We start from the raw sequence: 20,825 nt of genomic DNA on the forward strand, positions 1-20,825 counted from the left end.
TACTCAACAATATCATACGTTTATGGCCTCACTCAATATCATACTGTTTGCGGCCTCACTCAAATATATCATACTGTTTGTGGCCTCACTCAGTATCATACTTGTGGCCTTACTCAACTATATCTTACTGTTTGTAGCCTCACTCAACTACATAATACTGTTTGCGGCCTCACTCAACTATATCGTACTGTTTGTAGCCTTACTCAACTATATCATACTGTATGTAGCCTTACTCAACTATATCATACTGTTTGTAGCCTTACTCAACTATATCTTACTGTATGTAGCCTTACTCAACTATATCATACTGTTTGCGGCCTTACTCAATATATACTGTTTGCAGATTGGGCTTGATTAGTTATGTCCCCTAAAAGACAATTGTTGCTGGAAGCACGCAGGCAGGGACGGCCAGCCAGGGATGGATGCAGGCACACCGAGACCGAGCTCCTTTTTATAAGGTATCACTTCGACCCAAATATTTCCCACACTCAACCCATTCGCCAAAATCTGTAAATCTATTTTCTTACATCTGCACAATATATCCCGAACCCACTCGTGCCCAAATCAAACTCTTGCAATCAAATCAAACATGTCTGTTTTAATGTTCTCACCACTTTGCACTTGGATTTCTACCACTCACCGATTGCAGACTTCCTTGTGTCTTCTTTCTAGCCTTTTATATCCCAATCAGAATATGACAGCCAGGCTCATAGTGTCGGCTTGTAAATTTGATCACGTCACTCCAATTTTCAAAATACTTCACTGGCTCCGACTAAACGCCGATGCATAGATTTGAAAATGTTGCTGATAACCTTGAAGCTGAACAAATTGGTTCCCGTCTGCATTTCTGGTTGAATCACACCTCCCATGTCTTTGCAAAAGAGCTGTGATATAACAATGGGTATCCCCTGATTCACTTTATGATTTAAGTTGTTTGCTTTTTGTTTCATAACGGATATGGGGCAAAGAACCAGCACATCGGTCGTGGCAGCATTGGATTTGAGAAGGTTTATGGAAATCCATGTTTAAATTTCAGAGATGGGAATTAAGAGTTGGCGAAGAGAGCGCATCAGGTTCAATGGATGGAAACTCTGGGTAGCATATTGAAAGCATTTATTGAAATTCCATACAATAGTACCAAGTGTATGCAGATAAAAAGAAATCCAGAGTGGGACTGAAAAATAAACCCTTGGGGAATACCGACAGATAAATGAATTGGGTGCGATAAATAGCCATCGGTGTTTATAGGAGATGTGCAATCCGAGATGAGATATGAACAATTATTAAGAACAGATCCAGGGATACCAAATCAGCTTTGAAGAGTGAAATAACACATTTTGGTCATCTGTATTAAAAGCAGCTGATAGATTCACAAATATTACAATTACAGCTGATCCTTGGTCCACTTTGTACAAAATGTAATTTGTGACCTTCGGGAGTGCAGTCTCAGTGCTCTTCAACCATTTTGTAACCACATCAGAAGTGTGCTAAAAGAGTGCTGGTTGCAGGTACCGACTTTGGAAGTTTATGTCAAAATCAAAAGTAAAAGAGAATCAGATCTGTAACTTTGAAGTTTGGATCCAGTGAATTTTTTTTTTCTTCCAAATGGGACTTGTTTAAATGAGGATGGATCTAAAGATGGTCCTCAATGGAGCAATTTATGCCACAAATGGAGAGATAATGAAGAAAGTAAATGACTGGAGGTGATGGAATTGGATGAAGTAGAGAAATCGTTTTCTTTGATTATTGGGTGGACTGCTTCCTGATTGACAGGTAAGAAGTGATCCAAACAAGTAGTATTACATGGTGCAGAAGAAAATGCAGAATCTAGAGTGGGATTGCTAAGTGAACCGCACAACGAATCCATAACCTTATCCAGAAAGGCTGTGGCAAGACACTTGGTTTGTGATAGAGAGGAAAATGAGTTTGAACTATATTTAAAGGTTGATCAAACACTTGGTGATGGAGTTGTTACTGAATACAAGGCTTTTGGGCTAACAGGATGGCTGAGAGGTACACACACTCACCTCTAAGCCATCTAGCTTGGGTTTGAATCCCGACCCAGCTGTAAACTGTCATCCAGGTGTTTCACAAGTAAAATTGTCCACCGTCTCACGTGACTTTGAACGTTCAGGATTTTTATGAGCTTTGACTGATACTGATATGACAAAATGTGATCTGTGGCCGTTTAGCTGGTGCGCAACCGTAGAAGGAGGCTAAATGCTGGTGGCCGGAGCACGACCCCGACTTCCCCTACGAGCGAGGGCAGCGGTTGGTTGGGCACCGGGATCAGGCGGAAGCGATGGAGTAGCCAAGCTGAGAAAATGAAGAGCTCATGACGTGCGAGCACCTCTCCAAGGCAGATCCGTGGCCCGGCCCCAAATGGAAAGTAACTCCATGGCTTTTTCACCGACAGTTCTCCGTCGACGTCCAGAAACCGTCCTTGGGAGGGGTTGGGGGGGGGATGAGCACGAACATCAATGCCACGTTTTTCAGCTTTACAACACTCTCTCCCTTCATTATGCATCAACCTCTGTATTGTGGCCTAAATCGTACAAATCTTTACCTTTTTCTCCATTGTGCAGCTCTGATTTTAACCACTTATTTGCTGCAATAGGTGTGCTCTTAATATCTTAATGCAAGGCCTTCTTAACACAGGAGGCCATTTGGGCCATCATGCCTACACGATATCAATACTCCAGGCAAAAATAACATTCCTTTCTTGTAGTAATTCTCTGCAGACTACTGTAGTATATGAGAGTGCAACTCTTACATACTATCGTTCTAACTGTAGCATTTTTGCCTGGCACTACATTAATTATATTTATCAGTTTATTGACTCATTTCATTGGAGGTGTGTGGAGGGTTCGGGTTGCAGGGCCAAAGGAAGGAGATCGAGGGTATGTACTGGGCCATACAGGTTGCATGATGGAGAACTAATGCTCACTTGCCACTACCTTCTTCCTTGTTGGAGGTAATGACGAGTGAGTGATTTACTGTTATTTGACAGTTCGTTTGGTGTTTTTTGGCAATGTAAGTAAACCATAAATTTAGTTTAAACTCCTGGGGATCAGTAATTCCGGTTTTACTGATGTGTTAATATTGCGACATGAAATAGTTCAGGCGTTAAAACCACATGATGACTTTCATCAGGTTGCAGTCTGCATGGTTTCACTTGCGGCTGTAAACAGTCAATCAATACACCACCAAATGGATGTGGTAGGAATGAGTAATTTCGATTTGTGGCCAGCTCTCACCATTTTACGAACCACTTGCTCCGAATGTAAGTTTTTTTATTTTGAAATTGTAACGTTATGCCATTCCTGGTCGCAAACTGTGGCCTATGGTGCTGCTCTGCAGGCTTCATGAATGTAAGGGGCTGACAATGTAAGATCAAGTTGTACCAACCAGCACGTGCAGCTCAAACTGTAGTAACATTTAAACAATGCCATAATATATATATATAGATATATATATATATATATATATATATATATACACGAGGTGTGTTCAAAAAGTATCCAACCTTAATTTTTCGTGCGTAAACAAATGAAGCTAGGGAGGCGTGGTTTGGTGCACGTATGTAGGCGATCCTAATTCGTATGCGTGAATATTTTCCCGCCTGCAGAAGCTGTCAGTCGCCGACAGACCGCCGATGAGTGAGGAAGTGTAAGTGAGCGCCGTCGGATTTTCGTTTTTGACAAAATGGTGGAAAAACTTGAACAACGCTACTGCATCAAATTTTGTGTAAAGCTTGGCGATTCCCAAGTGGAAACGATCCGCAAGATTCAACAAGTCTTCGGGAACAAAGCAATGGGCACCACACAGATAAAAGAGTGGTACAACCGCTTCAAAGATGGTCACACATCAGTGGAAAGTGAAGCACGTTCTGGTGGGCCCTCAACATCTCGAAATGAGATAGTCATTGACCAAGTGAGGACCCTACTGATGCAGGATCGTCAAATCACGAACACAGAACTTGCAGACGAGGCGGGCGTCAGCATTGGATCCGTTCATTCCACTGTGACTGAGGATTTGGGCTTAAGGAGAATCGCAGCGAAGTTCGTGCCAAAGCTGCTAACGATCGAGCAGAAGCAACTCCGTTTGGAGATCGCACAGGACATGCTGGAGACTGTGAACAGCGATCCCAACTTCTTCAACACAGTGATCACTGCCGATGAGACCACAGTGATCCGTCATTTTGTCAAAAACGAAAATCCGACAGTGCTCACTTACACTTCCTCACTCATCGGCGGTCTGTCGGCGACTGACAGCTTCTGCAGGTGGGAAAATATTCACGCATACGGATTAGGATCGCCTACATACGTGCCCCAAACCACGCCTCCCTAGCTTCATTTGTTTATGCATGAAAAATTAACGTTGGAGACTTTTTGAACACACCTCGTGTGTGTATATATATATATATATATACATTTATTTATTTATATATATTTATTTATATATATATATATATTTATTTATATATATTTATTTATATATATTTATTTATATATATCTTTATTTATATATATATATATATATATATATATATATATTTATTTATATATATATTTATTTATAAATATATATTTATTTATTTATAAATATATATATTTATTTATATATATATATATATTTATAAATATATATTTATTTATATATATATATATTTATATATATTTATTTATATACATATATATTTATATATATATATATATATATATTTATTTATATATATATATATTTATAAATATATATTTATTTATATATATATTTATATATATTTATTTATATACATATATATTTATATATATATATATATATATATATATATATATATATATATATATATAATATTGTTGTGGATTCTCGCCACGCCGGCGTGCGGACTGCTGACTTTATCCCGATTGCGGCCGCGCGTGCCCACCGAATGTGGCAATCCAGTCGCAGCTTTTCGGATCAATGCCGAAACCCAGCTACGGGTGTTGTTAACCACACCATAGATCAGCCAACTCTTCTGTCCACGCGTTTCAGGGTTGATCGCTGAATTGTCAATGTACCTAATTATTCGCACAGACAGAAATGCCAGGGATTTACATCTCAACGGAGCCTGCACGAAAACAAGCCGCTTTAAGCAGCTCGTTCCGTTTGCGATTGCCGAGCGGTTTTATATCGCCAAGCCCCGTCGGACCAGATGTACGTTTTATCGGCTCTTAATCAGCCAGCTATTTATTCCGAATGCAATTATGGCAGTTCAATGGAGGAAGAGACGCAATGAGCAGGTGAATATTCAAACAATAGGGAACATTTATTTCCAATGCACATATGCAAGCAAGGCAATGAATGGGAGTCGGGGACAAGAGACGAGCAAGAAAACCTACAGCCGTTATCTATTTACCATGCACATGCACTTAGTCAGTTCACTACTTAAGGACAAGGCGCCACAGACTTCCATGCAAAAACCCCAGAAAAGAAAGAAGAGAACTGAGCTCGTAAGCCTTTAATGTTCCTCGGAGCTGGGATGACCGAAGGAGCTCCGCGAGGCCGTACAGGTTACCTTCGTCACCCTTGAGGCGACTCGATGGTCTTTTCGTCGGCGACCCTCCGTATCTCTCGGTTGTACAAGCGGCAGCTGTGGTAACGGCGGCTTGGTTGGTCCCGGGCCTAGCAGCGCGGCCTGGTCGATGGGGCCTGGCCGACGACGCTTCAGAGGAGCGAACGGGCCTTCCTCTTTTTGAGTTGATGTTCTTTAAGAGCCCGCTCACTCCTCAGCGTCACTCGGACCGTTATGTAGCCAGCTGGCGACTTCTCTCCGGCTGCAACTCGACCAACTCCGACCAACTCTGGAGCTCTCCACACCGACTCCTCTGAACTGGACTCCAAACTCCACCGGACTCCAAACTCCACCGGACTCCAAACTCCACTGCAGGCTCGACTCTGGACTGTAACGGCCCAGCCCAACTCTCTCAACAACTCTTCTCGGCGTTTCAGCCCGGCCTTTTATCGGGTTCGGGGTGGGGGGGGGGCGCTCGGTCTTTCACCTTCGACTCTTCACCCCCGGCTGGCTCCGCCCCTTTCGTTGTTTTGATCCGTTTTGCGAGTCATGCGCGGACGTGTTTGAGATCACTCTCACAACGCGGCCATGTTTGAAAACACCCTGCCGCTGCTAGGATGCCATCGTGTTCGCCTGTGGAGATGTTGGTTGTTGGGGATGCCGTTGCTGGTGAAAAGATGGCGGCGCCGTGGAGATGATGGTGAGGAGATGTTTGTTTGTTGAAATGTTGTTGTTTGTGGAGATGATGGTGAGGAGATGTTGTTTGTTTTAAAGTAAAGATAGAAAAAGAATAACGGTTAACTCAAAGATGCACAGCCCGACACACGAATAAATCCTGTTATACATCGGTGGGGAAATCTAATCTGGACACACACTTATCGACATAATTGATCTCTGGGAACCTGAATGGTGATCTGTGAATTTCCACAACCGTAACAATGTATATATGTATATGTATATGTATATGTATATATATATATATATATATATATATATATATATATATATATATATATATATATATATATATATATATAATCATTTGGTGCAGCTGTCAAACCCCACCACTGTTGTTTGTGCTTTATGCGTTTTGACTTGTGGACTCACCGGGATCAAATACCTCTGGGTTTTCCCATTGCCTCTCATCGTGATGAACTGCCCACATGTTCACGATAACTTGGGTCCCACAGGGTATGGAGTAACCACCAACTCTGGAATTAACAAAAAACGATGGATTATATTGTTGGCGAAATATATTCCAGCTTGCAAATCCGAGCGATGGTGTGTGGGATGAGAGAGAGAGAGAGAGAGAGAGAGAGAGAGAGAGAGAGAGAGAGAGAGAGAGAGAGAGAGAGAGAGAGAGAGAGAGAGAGAGAGAGAGAGAGAGAGAGAGAGAGAGAGAGAGAGAGAGAGAGAGAGAGAGAGAGAGAGAGACAGAGACAGAGAGAGAGAGAGAGAGAGAGAGAGAGAGAGACACAGAGAGAGACACAGACACAGACACAGAGAGAGACACAGAGAGAGACACAGAGAGAGAGACAGAGACACCGAGACCCCCAAGGAAAAGTAAATCAGCTGAGGGGCTTTGAAATGCATCATGAACGAAATTGATAGGTTGTTAATCGAAGTGTGCTAACCATCATGGGAACCAAGGACCCGCTGATGTTTCGGACATTCACCCTTCGTCTGAGATGATTTAAGGGCAGAAACCTCAGCGTGTCCTTGGTTCCCACGGTGGTTTGCATACCTCCAACAACAAAACTGCAGTTTGTGGGCAAACTTTAGACTGTGACACTCGCATGTAGGGTACCAGAAAGTAAAATGAGGCAACATTCTTCATTTGGATATCCTGCACATTATCTTTCAGACAAGTTTTAGGAAGCCTTTTTGACATAATACAAATTTAAGTACATAGGTATGCTGGGGGACCATTTTATTGTGCCATGTTCAACGCAGTGTTTATGATCCTTTCAGTGTCGGTAAGTTTTCGCTCCTAAATATATGCATTACGAGCAGGGTTGCCCGGGGGTGGGGGAGGGGTTGAGAAGATGGGCAGGAAAACCAGAGGGAGGCAGGGGAAAAACTGAGAAGGGGGCAGGAGAGTTGGCAGGATGGGGGACAGGAGAGCTGCTGGCCTTGGGGGCAGGAGGCTGAGAAGGCAACTGGCAGACCAGGGGGCAGGACAACCGATGGGGTGGGGGCAGGGGAGGAAATGAGAAGGGGGCAAGATAGTTGGTGGGGCTGGGGGCAGAAGAACATCCGGAGTGAGGGGGACAGGAGACCTGCCAGGGTAGGTTTTGGGGGCAAGAGAACCAGCGAGGTGGGGGGCAGGAAGGTTTATTTAAAATAGTGAGTTGAGGTGATGCCAGCAGCTAAAGTGGTCTTCTGGGTCTTTCGGGTCTGAGGTATTGGATTTGATGAAACCCATCATTTAATTAATAATTTACAAACTTTCCATCAACTTCCTTCATTCCCACAACTGTGCACTGTACTGGAACTTTAACAGAGAATGTAAATACATGTAATACTGAAAAAGGCAGGCAGATTGAGTTAATAACGTAGGACTAGTGGATTAAAGAAAATCCTTTCCACAGAGTTTTTACGTGAAAAACTCAGAGCAACATCCGGATTCTCCGAGCTCGGTCGCCCAGAATGGTGATGGCGGACAAGTTTTCTAATGTGGCCATCTGATCTGTACGTGCTGAACGGGGAGCGCACAGTCTAGTTACTGGATGTAAGTCAATGTTCACACCACACTGCATGAATGCTTAACTTGCATAACAATGCCAGCATAGATTGACCAATCAGAGATAGAGTTGACAGGACAATGGGAGGGTATAGTGATGTAATAGCTCGTGTTATAAAAGGAAACATTCCCTTCCTCCCATCAAGCTGTCACTGTTTGGCTCCTTTTGGGGTTCAGGTGGTATGGGGGCTCTTTCTCCGTCGGGATTTTAAAGAGATGCCATGAGGGACATGATCTCCCATGACCACATCCCTCGTAGAGTCTTTAGATTTTCCGCTTAATGCTACTCTTCATGGAATGAATGACATTCTCCATGCAGTATAGTTCATACATCGAATGAAATCCATAATTATTGGGTTTTAAAAGCTCTTCAACACCATAACTATCATGTGCAAATGAGGAATGTCACTTTCATAGACAATCAAGTGGAAAAATAAGAAACTTTTAATCTTCTGGTGAAATTATCCGAAATGTCTTTACAATAATGTATGTATTCCACAGGAAAATCTTCAACAATTGCCCCAGAATGCTCAACACCATTCTCCTGTAGATGGATGATCAAGCGTCAGACACTTCCAGTGAATAGCTCACATGGTATCTCGCATGGCGACGTGCGGCACCAGGAGTGGGGCGACCGGTCGGATGCGCAGAACCTCGCAGAGTGCAGCCTCGAGTTGTGGAAGCCTGGAGTGGTCTTCCCACCTGGGGTCTCGCTCTCTTCCCACCTTTTCATCTAACTCCATCTGTATTCTCTGCTGCACCTGCTCGAGTACACGTTTGCAACACTGGTACAGTATTTAGCACAATTCTCTTTAGCATCCCTGATTTTTAATTTTATATCCTTCTATAAGGAGTACCGTCGTACTACATGATATAGTGTGAGAGAAGGGACGATTATCGTTTAAATTTTACTTTTGGCATTTTCATGAAAAGTATATACAGTATTTTAAACTTTAATACAGTTGAATATATCATTCAAGGAAACAGTCAGACTGTCATACCTCTGGGTGATGAAGCAAAAACGCAAACAACCACGACAAGGTTGTAGCAGTGGTCTCGAGCCCGGCACCAAATATGTCAGCGGTGGTCATAAGGAGGCGGTCATTTGAGAGATACGTGTTAGGTGTGGACCCCTTTCCCTGATCTTGCTTTATCTGGGAAATCAGCAACCGGTCCATCAGGTCTCGAGGACTTTCTGGGTCCAAACTCTCCTGGAGAAAATATAAACAAAGCAAGTACAGTATATTGAAAATTTTTATTATTATTATTATTAATTATCTTCCAAACTAGTCTAGTATGGAGATGGAGGTCCTTTGTCATAATCAGATAATGATTGAGGTCATAGGATTTAGAGACATTATCAGATTTCTGAGAACAACTCTTGAGAGGATCAACATAAAGGAATGTGATTGGCTAATTTTATAAAATATAAGCTGACATGCTTCAAGTAAAGTTGTAAAAAATAAACTTTAAAATTCCTTTTCAATCTGAGCTGTAGTGAGCCTGTTTGTTATTAACTGAGTTTTGGCATAAAAGCCGGTGGACGTATAAGCAACTTCAGAAGATCTACGCAAACCATGATCTCTTGGAAATAATGGCTGCTGATACAAGGTAACGTTTAAACGTCTGTTTCCCATTCCCAAAGCACCCACCACATGTTGCTGCAACTTGCGGTTGAGTAGTGCATCGCGGGTCGCCACGCAGCACCGCAGCTCCCGCAAGCCAGGAAGAGGAAACAGCTGCACAACAAACGATGTATCCACAGCCATCAAAGACATTAGCAATCCATGCACAAGATTACATTGCTCAGGTCAGGCATTGGCCTCAAAAGACCCTGTCTTAAAGGGACCATGGGGTAAAATGGCTGACATAGCTTTGAGATATGTAGAGTCCTCTCTGAGTTCTCTAGCCTGTGTTCAATTCCCGACACAGCTAGAAGCTCTCACGCTGGTGTTTCGCAAACAGTGTGAGATGTCTCGGTGCGGTGCTGTCCCTCGGATGGACATTAATGTTGATGCCACGTCTCCCAGTATTAGTTGGTGAACGTTCAATATCCCACGGTGTCCTTCCTGAAGAGTACGCAAATTATCACCAGTACCATCAACAAAATACAAATTCCTTTCCTAGCATACAGGGGGTACTGCACCTCCAGCAAATTTTGCGATCTGTGGCCATGTGTTGCATCTGAAAGGAGAAGAAGATGAGATAGAAATATTTACATCCACTTGAGTTTAGACAGGAAAGTGCTGCTCAACCACGAAACGATCTACCACTGATTCTCATAATAAAAATGTTCCATCGGATTTCTTTGGGAATTGAACTTCTGGGGTTGGAAAGTTAAATGTGAACATGACTGATTACACAAGAATCTACGTGTCAGACTAAAAGGAGACCTCGGAGGTATGCACTCACCTTGGAGCTCTCCAACCTGAGTACATTTTCTGAACTTACTATAAACTCACCATGGGGCTTCTCAGACAAGTTGTTCCACGACTGAGTAGTGTGATTATGGCCCAGCTAGCAGGATGGTCACAAGGTACGCACACTCGGTTCTAAGCTGTTTATCCTGCATTTGAATCCCAATCCAGCTATAAACTGTCATCCAGGTGTTTCACAGGCAGGGTTATTCATCAATGTGTGTGCCGTCCCTCGGATGGATGTTAAACTGGTGTCCCTTCTGCCAGCATTCGTTGGTGGATGTTAAATATCTCAAGGTGTCCATCGTGAAGAGTAGTTCTTCGTGAAGGGTAGACGAGCTATCGCCGGCACCCTGAACAAATTACTAATTCCTGCACTAACCTGCAGAGGGCATCAGTGGCACAGCGGCACCATCAACCAATGATGCCACCCCACAGCCTTGTGCTGTATACCAACGATGACGACTCCCACCCAAAAGACAAGCTCACTGCGACCCACTGCCAAGGCCGGCCAAGCGGTCAAAGCCTCTTCCAACATTGTCCGCCAAATTTCGCAAACAGGTTTCGACCCAATGGAGGACACCATCTATAAAAAAACACTCAGGAGTGAACGACTCAAGGAAACCAAGAGGGAAATCGGTTTTATAAAAGATAAACGATATTTTTTTATTATTTCAAAAAAAATCCTTTTCAGTTTGATGCAACAATAACCAGGGAGTACTAAATCAATGTCTGCACAAGCTTCTTGAGCCATATCTATCAGACTCACCAGGAGTTGAAAATACAGCAAAGCTTAAATTGCAAATGTACATGAATACGCAAGTAATTGCTTTTATAACGACAAAAGCACTTGGACAAGTGGACAAATTACAAGATTTATGCCACTAGGTCACACAGGAGCACAACTACTTCAAAAGTATCATGGCACACGGCAGAGCGCATACCTCCACCATGGCACACGGTAGAGCCTGATCCACGAGAACATATTGGACCCATTACATTTTTGAAATATCATTCTATTCAGTACTATATCATTTTTGGCCCTATCTCTCAACTGGGAAGAATCACGTTAGAAATTAAACAATCAACGTATCCAGATCCAGATTCGGATCTTCACCGAAATCGAATCAATTTGTCCTTGCCACACACCCAACCTGTCCTCCAAGTTCGTCCAAATCCATCCACAACTTTTTGAGATATCGTGCTATATATCGTTTTTGGCCCTATCTCTCAATAGTGAAGAATCACTTAAAAAATTTGAGTAGCCAGATCCGGATCTTCACCAAAATCTAATCAGTTTGTCCTTGTCACACACCGAACATGTCCACAAAATTTTGACCTCAAAAAGAATAGGCTTGTTCCTTATGACAAACTCAACCAGGTGGTGAAGTTTCGTGAAGCTCGGTTTAAAATTGTGACCTATAGGTGACAAGCGGACAGACAAACAGACAGACAGACAAACAGACAGAATAACAAAATCGACTGACCAATACACTTGAAAAAATCTTCGATTTTGCAAGTAACAAACAGACAAACAAATAGACAGAAAAGGGTGAACACATAACCTCCTTCACCTTCAGTGGCAGAGGTAATAAATAAATATTTCAACTTAGAATTCAAAGAATGCAATGGACACCATCAGGTTGCACCCCTCTCACCTCATACCACTGTGTTACCCTCTGTGAAGGTGTTTGCTAATGGACATAAAAGACCCCCCCCCCATGATGCTTGCTGAGATAAGTACACTATCGTGTACCAATGCCATGACCAATTTACTGGACCAAGGGTGGTGGTGGTGGTCGTATGGCAGCTGAGCTGCCGGAGTAGCTATCATTTCTTGAAGCGTGACTGTCGCTGATGCAGTGCCCCTCTACCAGTACACACACTGGAACTGGTACTCATTTTGCCGACCTCGGAAGGATGACAGGCTGAGTCAACCCCCTGGTGTATTAATTCAGCGGCCGACAGGGCTTGAACTCAGGACCCTAGGATCCCAAGCCGCCGCCCTAACCACTGAGCCAACACCAGGCTACGGACCAAGGGTGTATTCATTCACCACATTTCTTTAGAGCGCTTGCCATATGGCTTAAGCACTCAAGCAAGCACTCCATTGGAAACCGTTGATCAGGAACGGCTGGCTTGGAAAGAGCTAGATAGCTGCTTGGTAACTGAACACACCCCAAGTTCAGGTCTGCTTCACTAACTCAGCAATCGAGTAGCTTTCTGTTTAAAATATAATTTATCCATGGAAAGGTTTGTGACCAATGGTGGGCACCCTGTTGCCCTCAGTGTGGTTGAGGACGAACAAGACAATCCATATATCAAACGCCAGACCTTTAGGACTGGTAACAAGCAAAAAATGGATTCCTTACCCGCAACCAAGGAAATGCATCCACAGCAGCGTGTCGGGCCACGCTGCGTATGATTCCCCTGTTGTAAGCGAGTATGTCGGCGAGCTCAGGGTCATGCTCTCCGTACGCAGCTGAGAAAACTATGGTGCAGACCACGTTGGTGACCGCGCGACCGATCATATCTGACAGCTCGATGGGCTCTCCTGATTTGGCGACCTTTGTGAGCGAAGAGCACAACTGTCCGGCTTCACAGCACACTGTTCGTACAGGGGAGGCACGAGGTTGGGTAGGACAAGGTCATTGAGTCTCAGTTGAATATTCCAAAACATTGGAATTACGTTGGCAAAATAATTTGCCAATCTTGGAATTACATTGGGGAAATTAACTTGCCAAAATTGGGATTATATTGGGAAAATAACTTGCCAAAATTGGGATTACATTGGGAAAAAACTTGCCAAAATTGGGATTATGTTGGGAAAATAAGTTGCCAAATTGGGATTACGTTGGGAAAATAAGTTGCCAAATTAGGATTACGTTGGGAAAATAATTTGCCAAATTAGGATTATGTTGGGAAAATAATTTGCCAAATTAGGATTATGTTGGGAAAATAATTTGCAAATTAGGATTATGTTGGGAACATAATTTGCCAAAATCGGGTTTACATTGGGAAAATAATTTGCCAAAACTGGGATTACATTGGGAAAATAATTTGCCAAAACTGGGATTACATTGGGAAAATAATTTGCCAAAACTGGGATTACATTGGGAAAATAATTTGCCAAAACTGGGATTACATTGGGAAAATAATTTGCCAAAACTGGGATTACATTGGGAAAATAATTTGCCAAAACTGGGATTACATTGGGAAAATAATTTGCCAAAGCTGGGATTACATTGGGAAAATAATTTGCCAAAATTGGGATTACATTGGGAAAATAAGTTGCCTAATTAGGATTATGTTGGGAAAATAATTTGCGAAATTGGGAAAAATTGGGATTACATTGGGAAAATAAGTTGCCAAATTAGGATTATGTTGGAAAAATAATTTGCAAAATTGGGATTACATTGGGAAAAGAAATTGCCAAATTAGGATTATGTTGGGAAAATAATTTGCCAACATGACTGACATGCTCATGCAAAATGAAATAAGTCTGAACTCAATGACAACCACATTGGTAAATGGCTTGGTGCGTGACTGTCGTAGACCTTAAAGGTCTATGAGAATTTTTGCAGCCGAGGAGAGACCTTGGAAGGTTGGATTTTGTTGTGCGTTGAGAAACAAACTGAACGGAGTTGTTCGTGCCTTCAGAGGGAGCTGCATCTGAAGGCACGGAGCACTTGGGGATGGAAAGACGGTCCCACTGTGTATATAAAAAGAGGAGGCCAGTGTGTGTTGGTTCTCTGCATAGATTACTGAGCGAGGGATGAAATGGGAAATTTAAGTGAGTCATAAAGAGACGTGAGGGTTAATAGTGAGAGGGGTTTGCAAGATGAGTAAATTGAGAGTTTGAATTAACGGGTGTTATTATAGTAGAGACACGGTTGGCCGAAAAGCCTCCTGTGTCTAATTTTATTTAGTTATTTATTTATTTATTCCAAAACCACTTGTGTCACGTTTCCAAGTTTAGTTAGGAGCATTTAAGGAAACTGGACTCATAGTAAGGCATGTTTTGCAAAGCACAACTTGTACATCTGATAAATAAATAGCTGATCGTTCAAGAGATAATTAAGTTGTTTGTCACCCAAGATCCTTTCTGTTTCTAATTCGGAGTGTAGGATCTACCAAAGTGGTGTGGATCTTCCAGGTCATAGGTGACCTGGCACACCCAAATTGGCTTACCCTGAGTCCGAGTTACTGAACTACAATAACAGTCTTTTTGAACACCACCCCCTCGTGATAAATCGTGCCCCCTGGTGAAGATGAAGCTATTTTAAAATACAATTTATTTAAATACTTCATCCACGATGTAAGTTGCACTTTTTCGATTTATTTAATTCCATGTTGTACTGTTTGCTGCTTTTTAACAATATATTTGTTTAACCTGGTAACTGTAGATCTGCATTAACATGTGCCTACCTTTTTATAACTACTGATTTAATCTCTATGCTGGGTGTGTTGACTCACTGGATTACATGATTAAACTCTTCTATAATAACTAGAGGTGCCTTTTGCTCACCCTGGATGGTCAGGGTTGTTTCCCCGTACATGCTGTGCACTTTGCTGAACGTCTCTGAATGGCCACAGGTGTTGATAGGTTACAAGATAACTACACAGCACACTTATATTTATCGGTGAGCAGTGGGATCAAAGATCCTCGGAAGAGACACATCCTATGGGGACCAAGAGGGAAAACACACACACACACACACACACACACACACACACACACACACACACACACACACCTATGCGCTCCATATCACGCGAACCATGTGCAGACTCGTACAGTGCTGCATGCACGATCTTGCGGTGCACGCGCCAGCCTGTGCCATAGTCCCCAAAAGCAATGTTCTGTCCTCCTCGACTGATGATGTCAGTAGTTACCTGCACAGGTATGTAACATATCAATATAGACCGTTTGATGAACAATATGGTTACATGGGTTAACAAAATTAAGTTAACAACGGCAACTCATTACATTGATGGTGAACAAAGTGTGGTACTTTCAAGGACACATACCATTCGTTGTCTCCCACCGAAGGTCCTTCCCTGGCGCAGAAGAACCTCTCGGGCCAATGTGGCGTTGCTAACCACTATCAGAGACCTGCATCCTAAGCGCAGCGAGAACAAGTCCCCGTGACTATGCGCCAGGTGCTGCAAGAGGAGGTGCAGTGGTTCCTTGCAGCACAGGAGCCACAGGTTGGTGAGCAATGGGAGACGGTGAGGAGGTGGGGCGCCAAGAAGACGCTTGGGGAGCCCCGGCAACCATTGCAGGACCAGCGCGAGAATCGCGCACAATGCAGGGACGGACATCACGACCACCCAGGAGATCATAATGGATGCTCGAAGGATACCACCAGCAGTCTGCACACAAATAGGGTCTTCAGCTGAACACCAGCACACAACCAAGCTTATGCTCCTGTGGTGCTCTCGAATGAGAGATCAAAACCCAACCTTGAGGGCCTAAGACGTGGACCTTGAGGGTCTATGACGTGGACCTTGAGGGTCTATACGTCATTTTGTAATGGAGATCGGCTTAGAGATCACTTCACTGAGAGATCAACTTGGACGGTACGGGTGTGAGGGACTCTGTGCAGGGCAGGGTATGGGGAGGAGGGACCACCCTAATCACGCAGAGCGAATCGAAGGGTTATTGTGTAAAAGTCAATTTTTACACACAACAGAGATGATGATCGTTTGTCTTGCACATTAATCAGTATAATAACTACCCAAACTTGGACACGTGGGAGGGATGATACTCTTGGCTTTTATCACTCCATAAATATCATGGTAATAATCTTTAACTGATCTATTTTAACTTTTCCTGATATTCAACTTTAACTGATCCTCAACTTTAACTGTTTAACTTTAACCGATGTTCGACTTTATCACATCTTAATGTTAAACTGAACGACTTTAATTGAACCGATCAACTAAATTTAACTTCATTTGAAGATCCAATTAATCTGTACGTTAATGACACACAATATAGTCGGCTTCATGTCCCCACCGAAGAACGGCGTACTCCACGATGCAGCGCCCTTCCTGGAAGCGAACCAGAACGGCAGTTTTTTTTTTAATGAATCCACCTCTTCCAATGATCGAAGAACATGAGACGTGTGTTGGTTGCACCTTTTATATAGAAAGGCCGTTTTGGAGGTCACCGGAAGACCTCGCTGGCATCTCCGCTCGCTCTTATCTCAAGGTTTTTGGGGAGGACGAGATAGCGGAGTATTTTTGGACCCGGATGGAGTATTTATATATTTAATTTGGATTTTTATTCCAACATGACTACTGGCTTCACTGCAACTTACTGGATGTAGTGACGTAACGCAATGATGCTTTACCCCTCGTTGTAGTCTCTATATGTCTGACATATGGGTTGTACTTCAAGGGATTGGTTGATCAGTGTGTCTGAAGCGCAGACATAAACTGATTTAAGTAACTCATTGATGCAACTAGGGAGACAATTCCAGTCATTGTTAATCTTTCGAGAGGAAAGGTACATTCTCGAATTTTCTATTGAAAATTAAACCTTTTCCTGTTGGGTGAATGACCTCTTGTGCTGCTTGACTCATCTTGTGCAAATAACCTCTTTACGTCCACGTTCTCCAGACATCGGGAGATCTTGAAAATTTGGATCACCTCAGCTCTTTGTCACCTTCCATGGAAACACCTGACGTGTGTATCCTGAGTGCCTCCAGTTCTGGGCTTTCTACTCTAGGTATGACTGGGACCAGTCTGGTCCCTCTGTTGTACTTTCTCAAGACTCTCTCTCTCTCTCTCTCTCTCTCTCTCTCTCTCTCTCTCTCTCTCTCTCTCTCTCTCTCTCTCTCTCTCTCTCTCTCTCTCTCTCTCTCTCTCTCTCTCTCTCTCTCTCTCTCTCTCTCTCTCTCTCTCTCTCTCTCTCTCTCTCTCTCTCCCTTTGGCTGCTGGTTGCATCATTGGTTGGGACGCGGCTATGCCGCTGATGCAGTGTCCCCCTTACCAGTACACTGGTGCTCATTTCGCCGACCTCGGAAGGATGACAGGCTGAGTCAACCTCCTGGTGTATTTTAATTCAGTGGCCAACGGGGCTTGAACTCAGGACCCCAGGATCCCAAGCCGCCACCCTAACCACGAAGCCAACACCAGGCTTTTCAAGGCCCTCTAATATTTTTGACGATTCACGGTCCTGTAAGGGACCTGTACCTTCGGGGTTATCGGGAAGGTACGACCTAGATTCCGGGTGTTCGGTGGAGCCGACTCTACTGCTCCACTGAGCGGTCGTGCTCGCCACTCATACCCGGCCTTCAGCAATATACGTGTATTTATAAAAAATACGAGCATATAGCCATGCTCCGCACGGAGTTGAATGGGTGGCAAAAGGTGGATACTATTTATTATCAGTTGTGTTTATGTGTTCAGTGTTTGATGCAATGAGTACTCCCTTACTCTAGTTCGTATTTTTTGGATAGACGGCAGCACTTACCGGACAGCACTTCAGCGATGGCGACCGGACGGGAATAAATGCGGCCGTCGATGGGTTAAAAATCTTGTTGAAGCCAAGTTGTCATCCAATTCCAGCTTCGAAATTTAACGCATCATCTTCGTCACATTAAAAAACCCCAGTAAGCCGGGGCCAGTGGGACCTACCTTGCACCCCCCACCCCCCCCGCGACAATTCTTCACTGATACCACAGTGTTCATATATATCCCAAGTATCAGAAAAAAGATGTTCCCAGAAAAATAACTCATTTGCACTATGCTTTATTACCTTCGCAAACTTCGTTTGACGAAGGTATTGTATTGACCCCTGTGTATTTATTTATTGGTAAATATGTGTGCGGACAACATTGTGCAAAAACTGCGGGACCGATTTGCATGAAATTTTCAGAGATGATGTGCAGTTACTCAAGGACGCCAGGCGAAGCTTTTGGGAGCGATCGGATCAAAGGTCGAGGTCAAGGTCACAAAAAGGTCAAAATCGTTTTTTTGCAATTAAAGTGTCAATTTTGTTCCGATTTACATCAAATTAAGTCCAAAATGTTCAGTATTCAAATCCCGATCCACTGATATAGCGTATGGTATAGTGTTTGCAACCCTAGTTAGTCTGTGGAAGTCAAAGGTTAAGGGGGTCACCAAAATGGAGTTTTTGATTGGGAAGCGTTGTGGACAACATTACACAAAAACCACTTCGCAGATTGTCATGAAATTTTGTGGATGTGTTTGGCATCACGAGAGGACAGATGGATTAGATTTTGGGAGCGATCGGATCAAAGGTTAAGGTCAAGGTCACAAAAAGGTCAAAATCGTTTTTTCGCGATTAAATTGTCAATTTTGTTTTGATTTACAGCAAATTAACTCCAAAATGTTCAAAATTAAATTCCCCATCCTCTAATATGACACATGGTATAGTACTTTTGTCACACAAGGCAGCGGTTGGGGGTCAAAGGTCAAGGGGGTCACACAAATTCACATTTACATCGGAAAGCGTTGTGGACAACTTAACGCAAAAAAACAAAATGCAGAGAGGCTTTAATTGTTTTGGATTTGTTTGGCATCATGAAAGGACAAATCCATTAGATTTTGGGAGCGATCGGATCAAAGGTCAAGGTCAAAAAAAAGGTCAACATTGTTTTTTCATGATGAAAACGGTTAATATGTTTCCGATTTACATCAAATTAACTCCAAATTGTTCAGTGTTCAATTCCCCATCTTCTGAAATGACACAAGGTATAGTACTATTGTCACCCTAGGTAGCGGTTGTGGGTCAAAGGTCATGGGGGTCACGAAATGCATATTTGTATTGAGATGCGTTGTGGACAACTTAATACAAAGGTAACTAGTGGCTGTGGCGAAGGTATGCGCTCTACGAGTGCCCGTTCTAGTTAAGCTGTTGCCTTGGCAACCAATCAAAAATAGACGAATCTCACAAGGATCGGCAAAATGTCAATATCTCTGTCAAATATAAACATAGACTCACAGAATTGGTGTCAAATTAAAGCTTGTACATTTACGTATTAAAATATATTTTGTTTATGCTAATTAGCTCATTTTCATATTAATTAAATTTGACTTAAAGACAATAATTCCCACAAAAATGCAAGAATTTCCATTTTCTTTCCTTGTAATTACCACACATGTCAGTTTTTTGTCAAAAAAACATTACTTAAGTGTTGCCAGATACAAGCCAGGTTGTCAAAAAATATATTAAAATGTTTGAATTTTTTAAGTCGGCTAATTAGCATGAAATACAAAGCACAATGAATCGCTCGAAAATCATGCGAAATCACATTAATCAATAGAATTAATTAGATGGGCCTGATATAATAGATAACTGCAACTTACAATGTCCGTTGGTGTTTAAGGGAAACATAACTATTTTCTGTTTGAGTAAAAGTAGTGGAAATAATTTTAAATGCATTGATATGCTAATTAGGATCCGCCATTATGGAAATTCTCATTTTCGTAAATATCTCAACTTCTGGTACATGGAAATTTGTAAATGAGGAATCTACACATATGTTTGGAGGGTCAAGGAATATAGTGAACATATTTCCTTTGTTTTCAGAGATGTAGAATAATGTTTTGATAGCTTAATTACATGCAAAAATGGAAACAGCTTAATAAAGCATAGTGCAAATGAGTTGTTTTTCTGGGAACATCTTTTTTCTGAAACTTGGGATATATATGAACACTGCGGTATCAGTGAAAAATTGTCGCGGGGGGGGGGGGGGGTTGCCAGGTGGGTCCCACTGGCCCCCGGCCTCCAGTATATGGAAAATGAGCACATTCCTGCCAGTGGTTTCAGAGGAAAATCGTCAAATTACGCGCAGATGTTAAGAGAAATAATATATAAAAAAAATCTTTACTTTATATACAATGTTTCTTGCTGCATTTTTTTGTGTCAAATTCACCTTCTGAGGTCGTCAGCATGTGCAAAAGAGGGTTTTACATTGCAGACGCTGTTTTCGAGGAGTGGCATTACGCCTCTCAGTGGTGACAGTCTGTCGACGACAGACGTAATGACGTCAGCGAATGACCGATGATATCATGACGGAATTACGCCTCTCAGTGGTGACGTCACACGTCGCCATGCAAACGAATGTAAAAATTA

The 20,825-nt window shown here is 42.7% G+C and overlaps 1 protein-coding gene and 1 long non-coding RNA gene across 6 annotated transcripts; one reads left to right on the plus strand and one right to left on the minus strand.

The window, feature by feature from the left end:
- Positions 1 to 1,096: 1,096 nt before the first annotated feature.
- CYP17A1 (cytochrome P450 family 17 subfamily A member 1) lies at positions 1,097 to 16,060 on the minus strand. 3 transcript variants are annotated; one of them, XM_085874948.1, is made up of 8 exons: positions 15,746 to 16,060; positions 15,472 to 15,610; positions 13,087 to 13,322; positions 9,950 to 10,036; positions 9,299 to 9,508; positions 8,889 to 9,058; positions 6,662 to 6,765; positions 1,097 to 2,442 (listed from the first exon to the last, which is right to left on the minus strand). In XM_085874948.1, the coding sequence occupies exons 1-8, from the start codon at positions 16,058 to 16,060 to the stop codon at positions 2,189 to 2,191; spliced, it is 1,515 nt and encodes a 504-aa protein (XP_085731074.1). In that variant the 3' UTR covers positions 1,097 to 2,188. The 3 variants fall into 3 exon arrangements, with proteins under 3 accessions (XP_085731074.1, XP_085731083.1, XP_085731092.1); XM_085874966.1 differs by lacking the exon at positions 1,097 to 2,442 and adding an exon at positions 6,083 to 6,220; XM_085874957.1 differs by lacking the exon at positions 9,950 to 10,036.
- On the plus strand, positions 6,043 to 15,902 carry LOC147034012 (uncharacterized). Of its 3 annotated transcripts, none has more exons than XR_015056483.1 (3): positions 6,043 to 6,254; positions 8,146 to 9,085; positions 15,768 to 15,902. It is a non-coding gene; the product is annotated as an uncharacterized LOC147034012 (long non-coding RNA). The 3 variants fall into 3 exon arrangements; XR_015056484.1 differs by lacking the exon at positions 6,043 to 6,254 and having other exon boundaries at positions 7,813 to 8,474; positions 8,799 to 9,085; XR_015056482.1 differs by lacking the exon at positions 6,043 to 6,254 and having other exon boundaries at positions 7,813 to 8,285; positions 8,799 to 9,085.
- Positions 16,061 to 20,825: the final 4,765 nt, after the last annotated feature.

The sequence above is a fragment of the Eptatretus burgeri genome, chromosome 1, assembly GCF_056783735.1.
Source record: "Eptatretus burgeri isolate ZD-2024b chromosome 1, Ebu_testis_v1, whole genome shotgun sequence".
NCBI lineage: Eukaryota > Metazoa > Chordata > Myxini > Myxiniformes > Myxinidae > Eptatretus > Eptatretus burgeri.

Coding starts and splice junctions, on each gene's coding strand:
- CYP17A1 (XM_085874948.1), bottom strand. CDS start 16,060: ATGATCTCCTGGGTGGTCGTGATGTCCGTCCCTGCATTGTGCGCGATT. Junction 9,509..9,949: donor GCAAGTTGCAGCAACATGTG/GTGGGTGCTTTG, acceptor TATTTTCTCCAG/GAGAGTTTGGACCCAGAAAG. Junction 6,766..8,888: donor GTCGCCATGCGAGATACCAT/GTGAGCTATTCA, acceptor TGTTAATTCCAG/AGTTGGTGGTTACTCCATAC.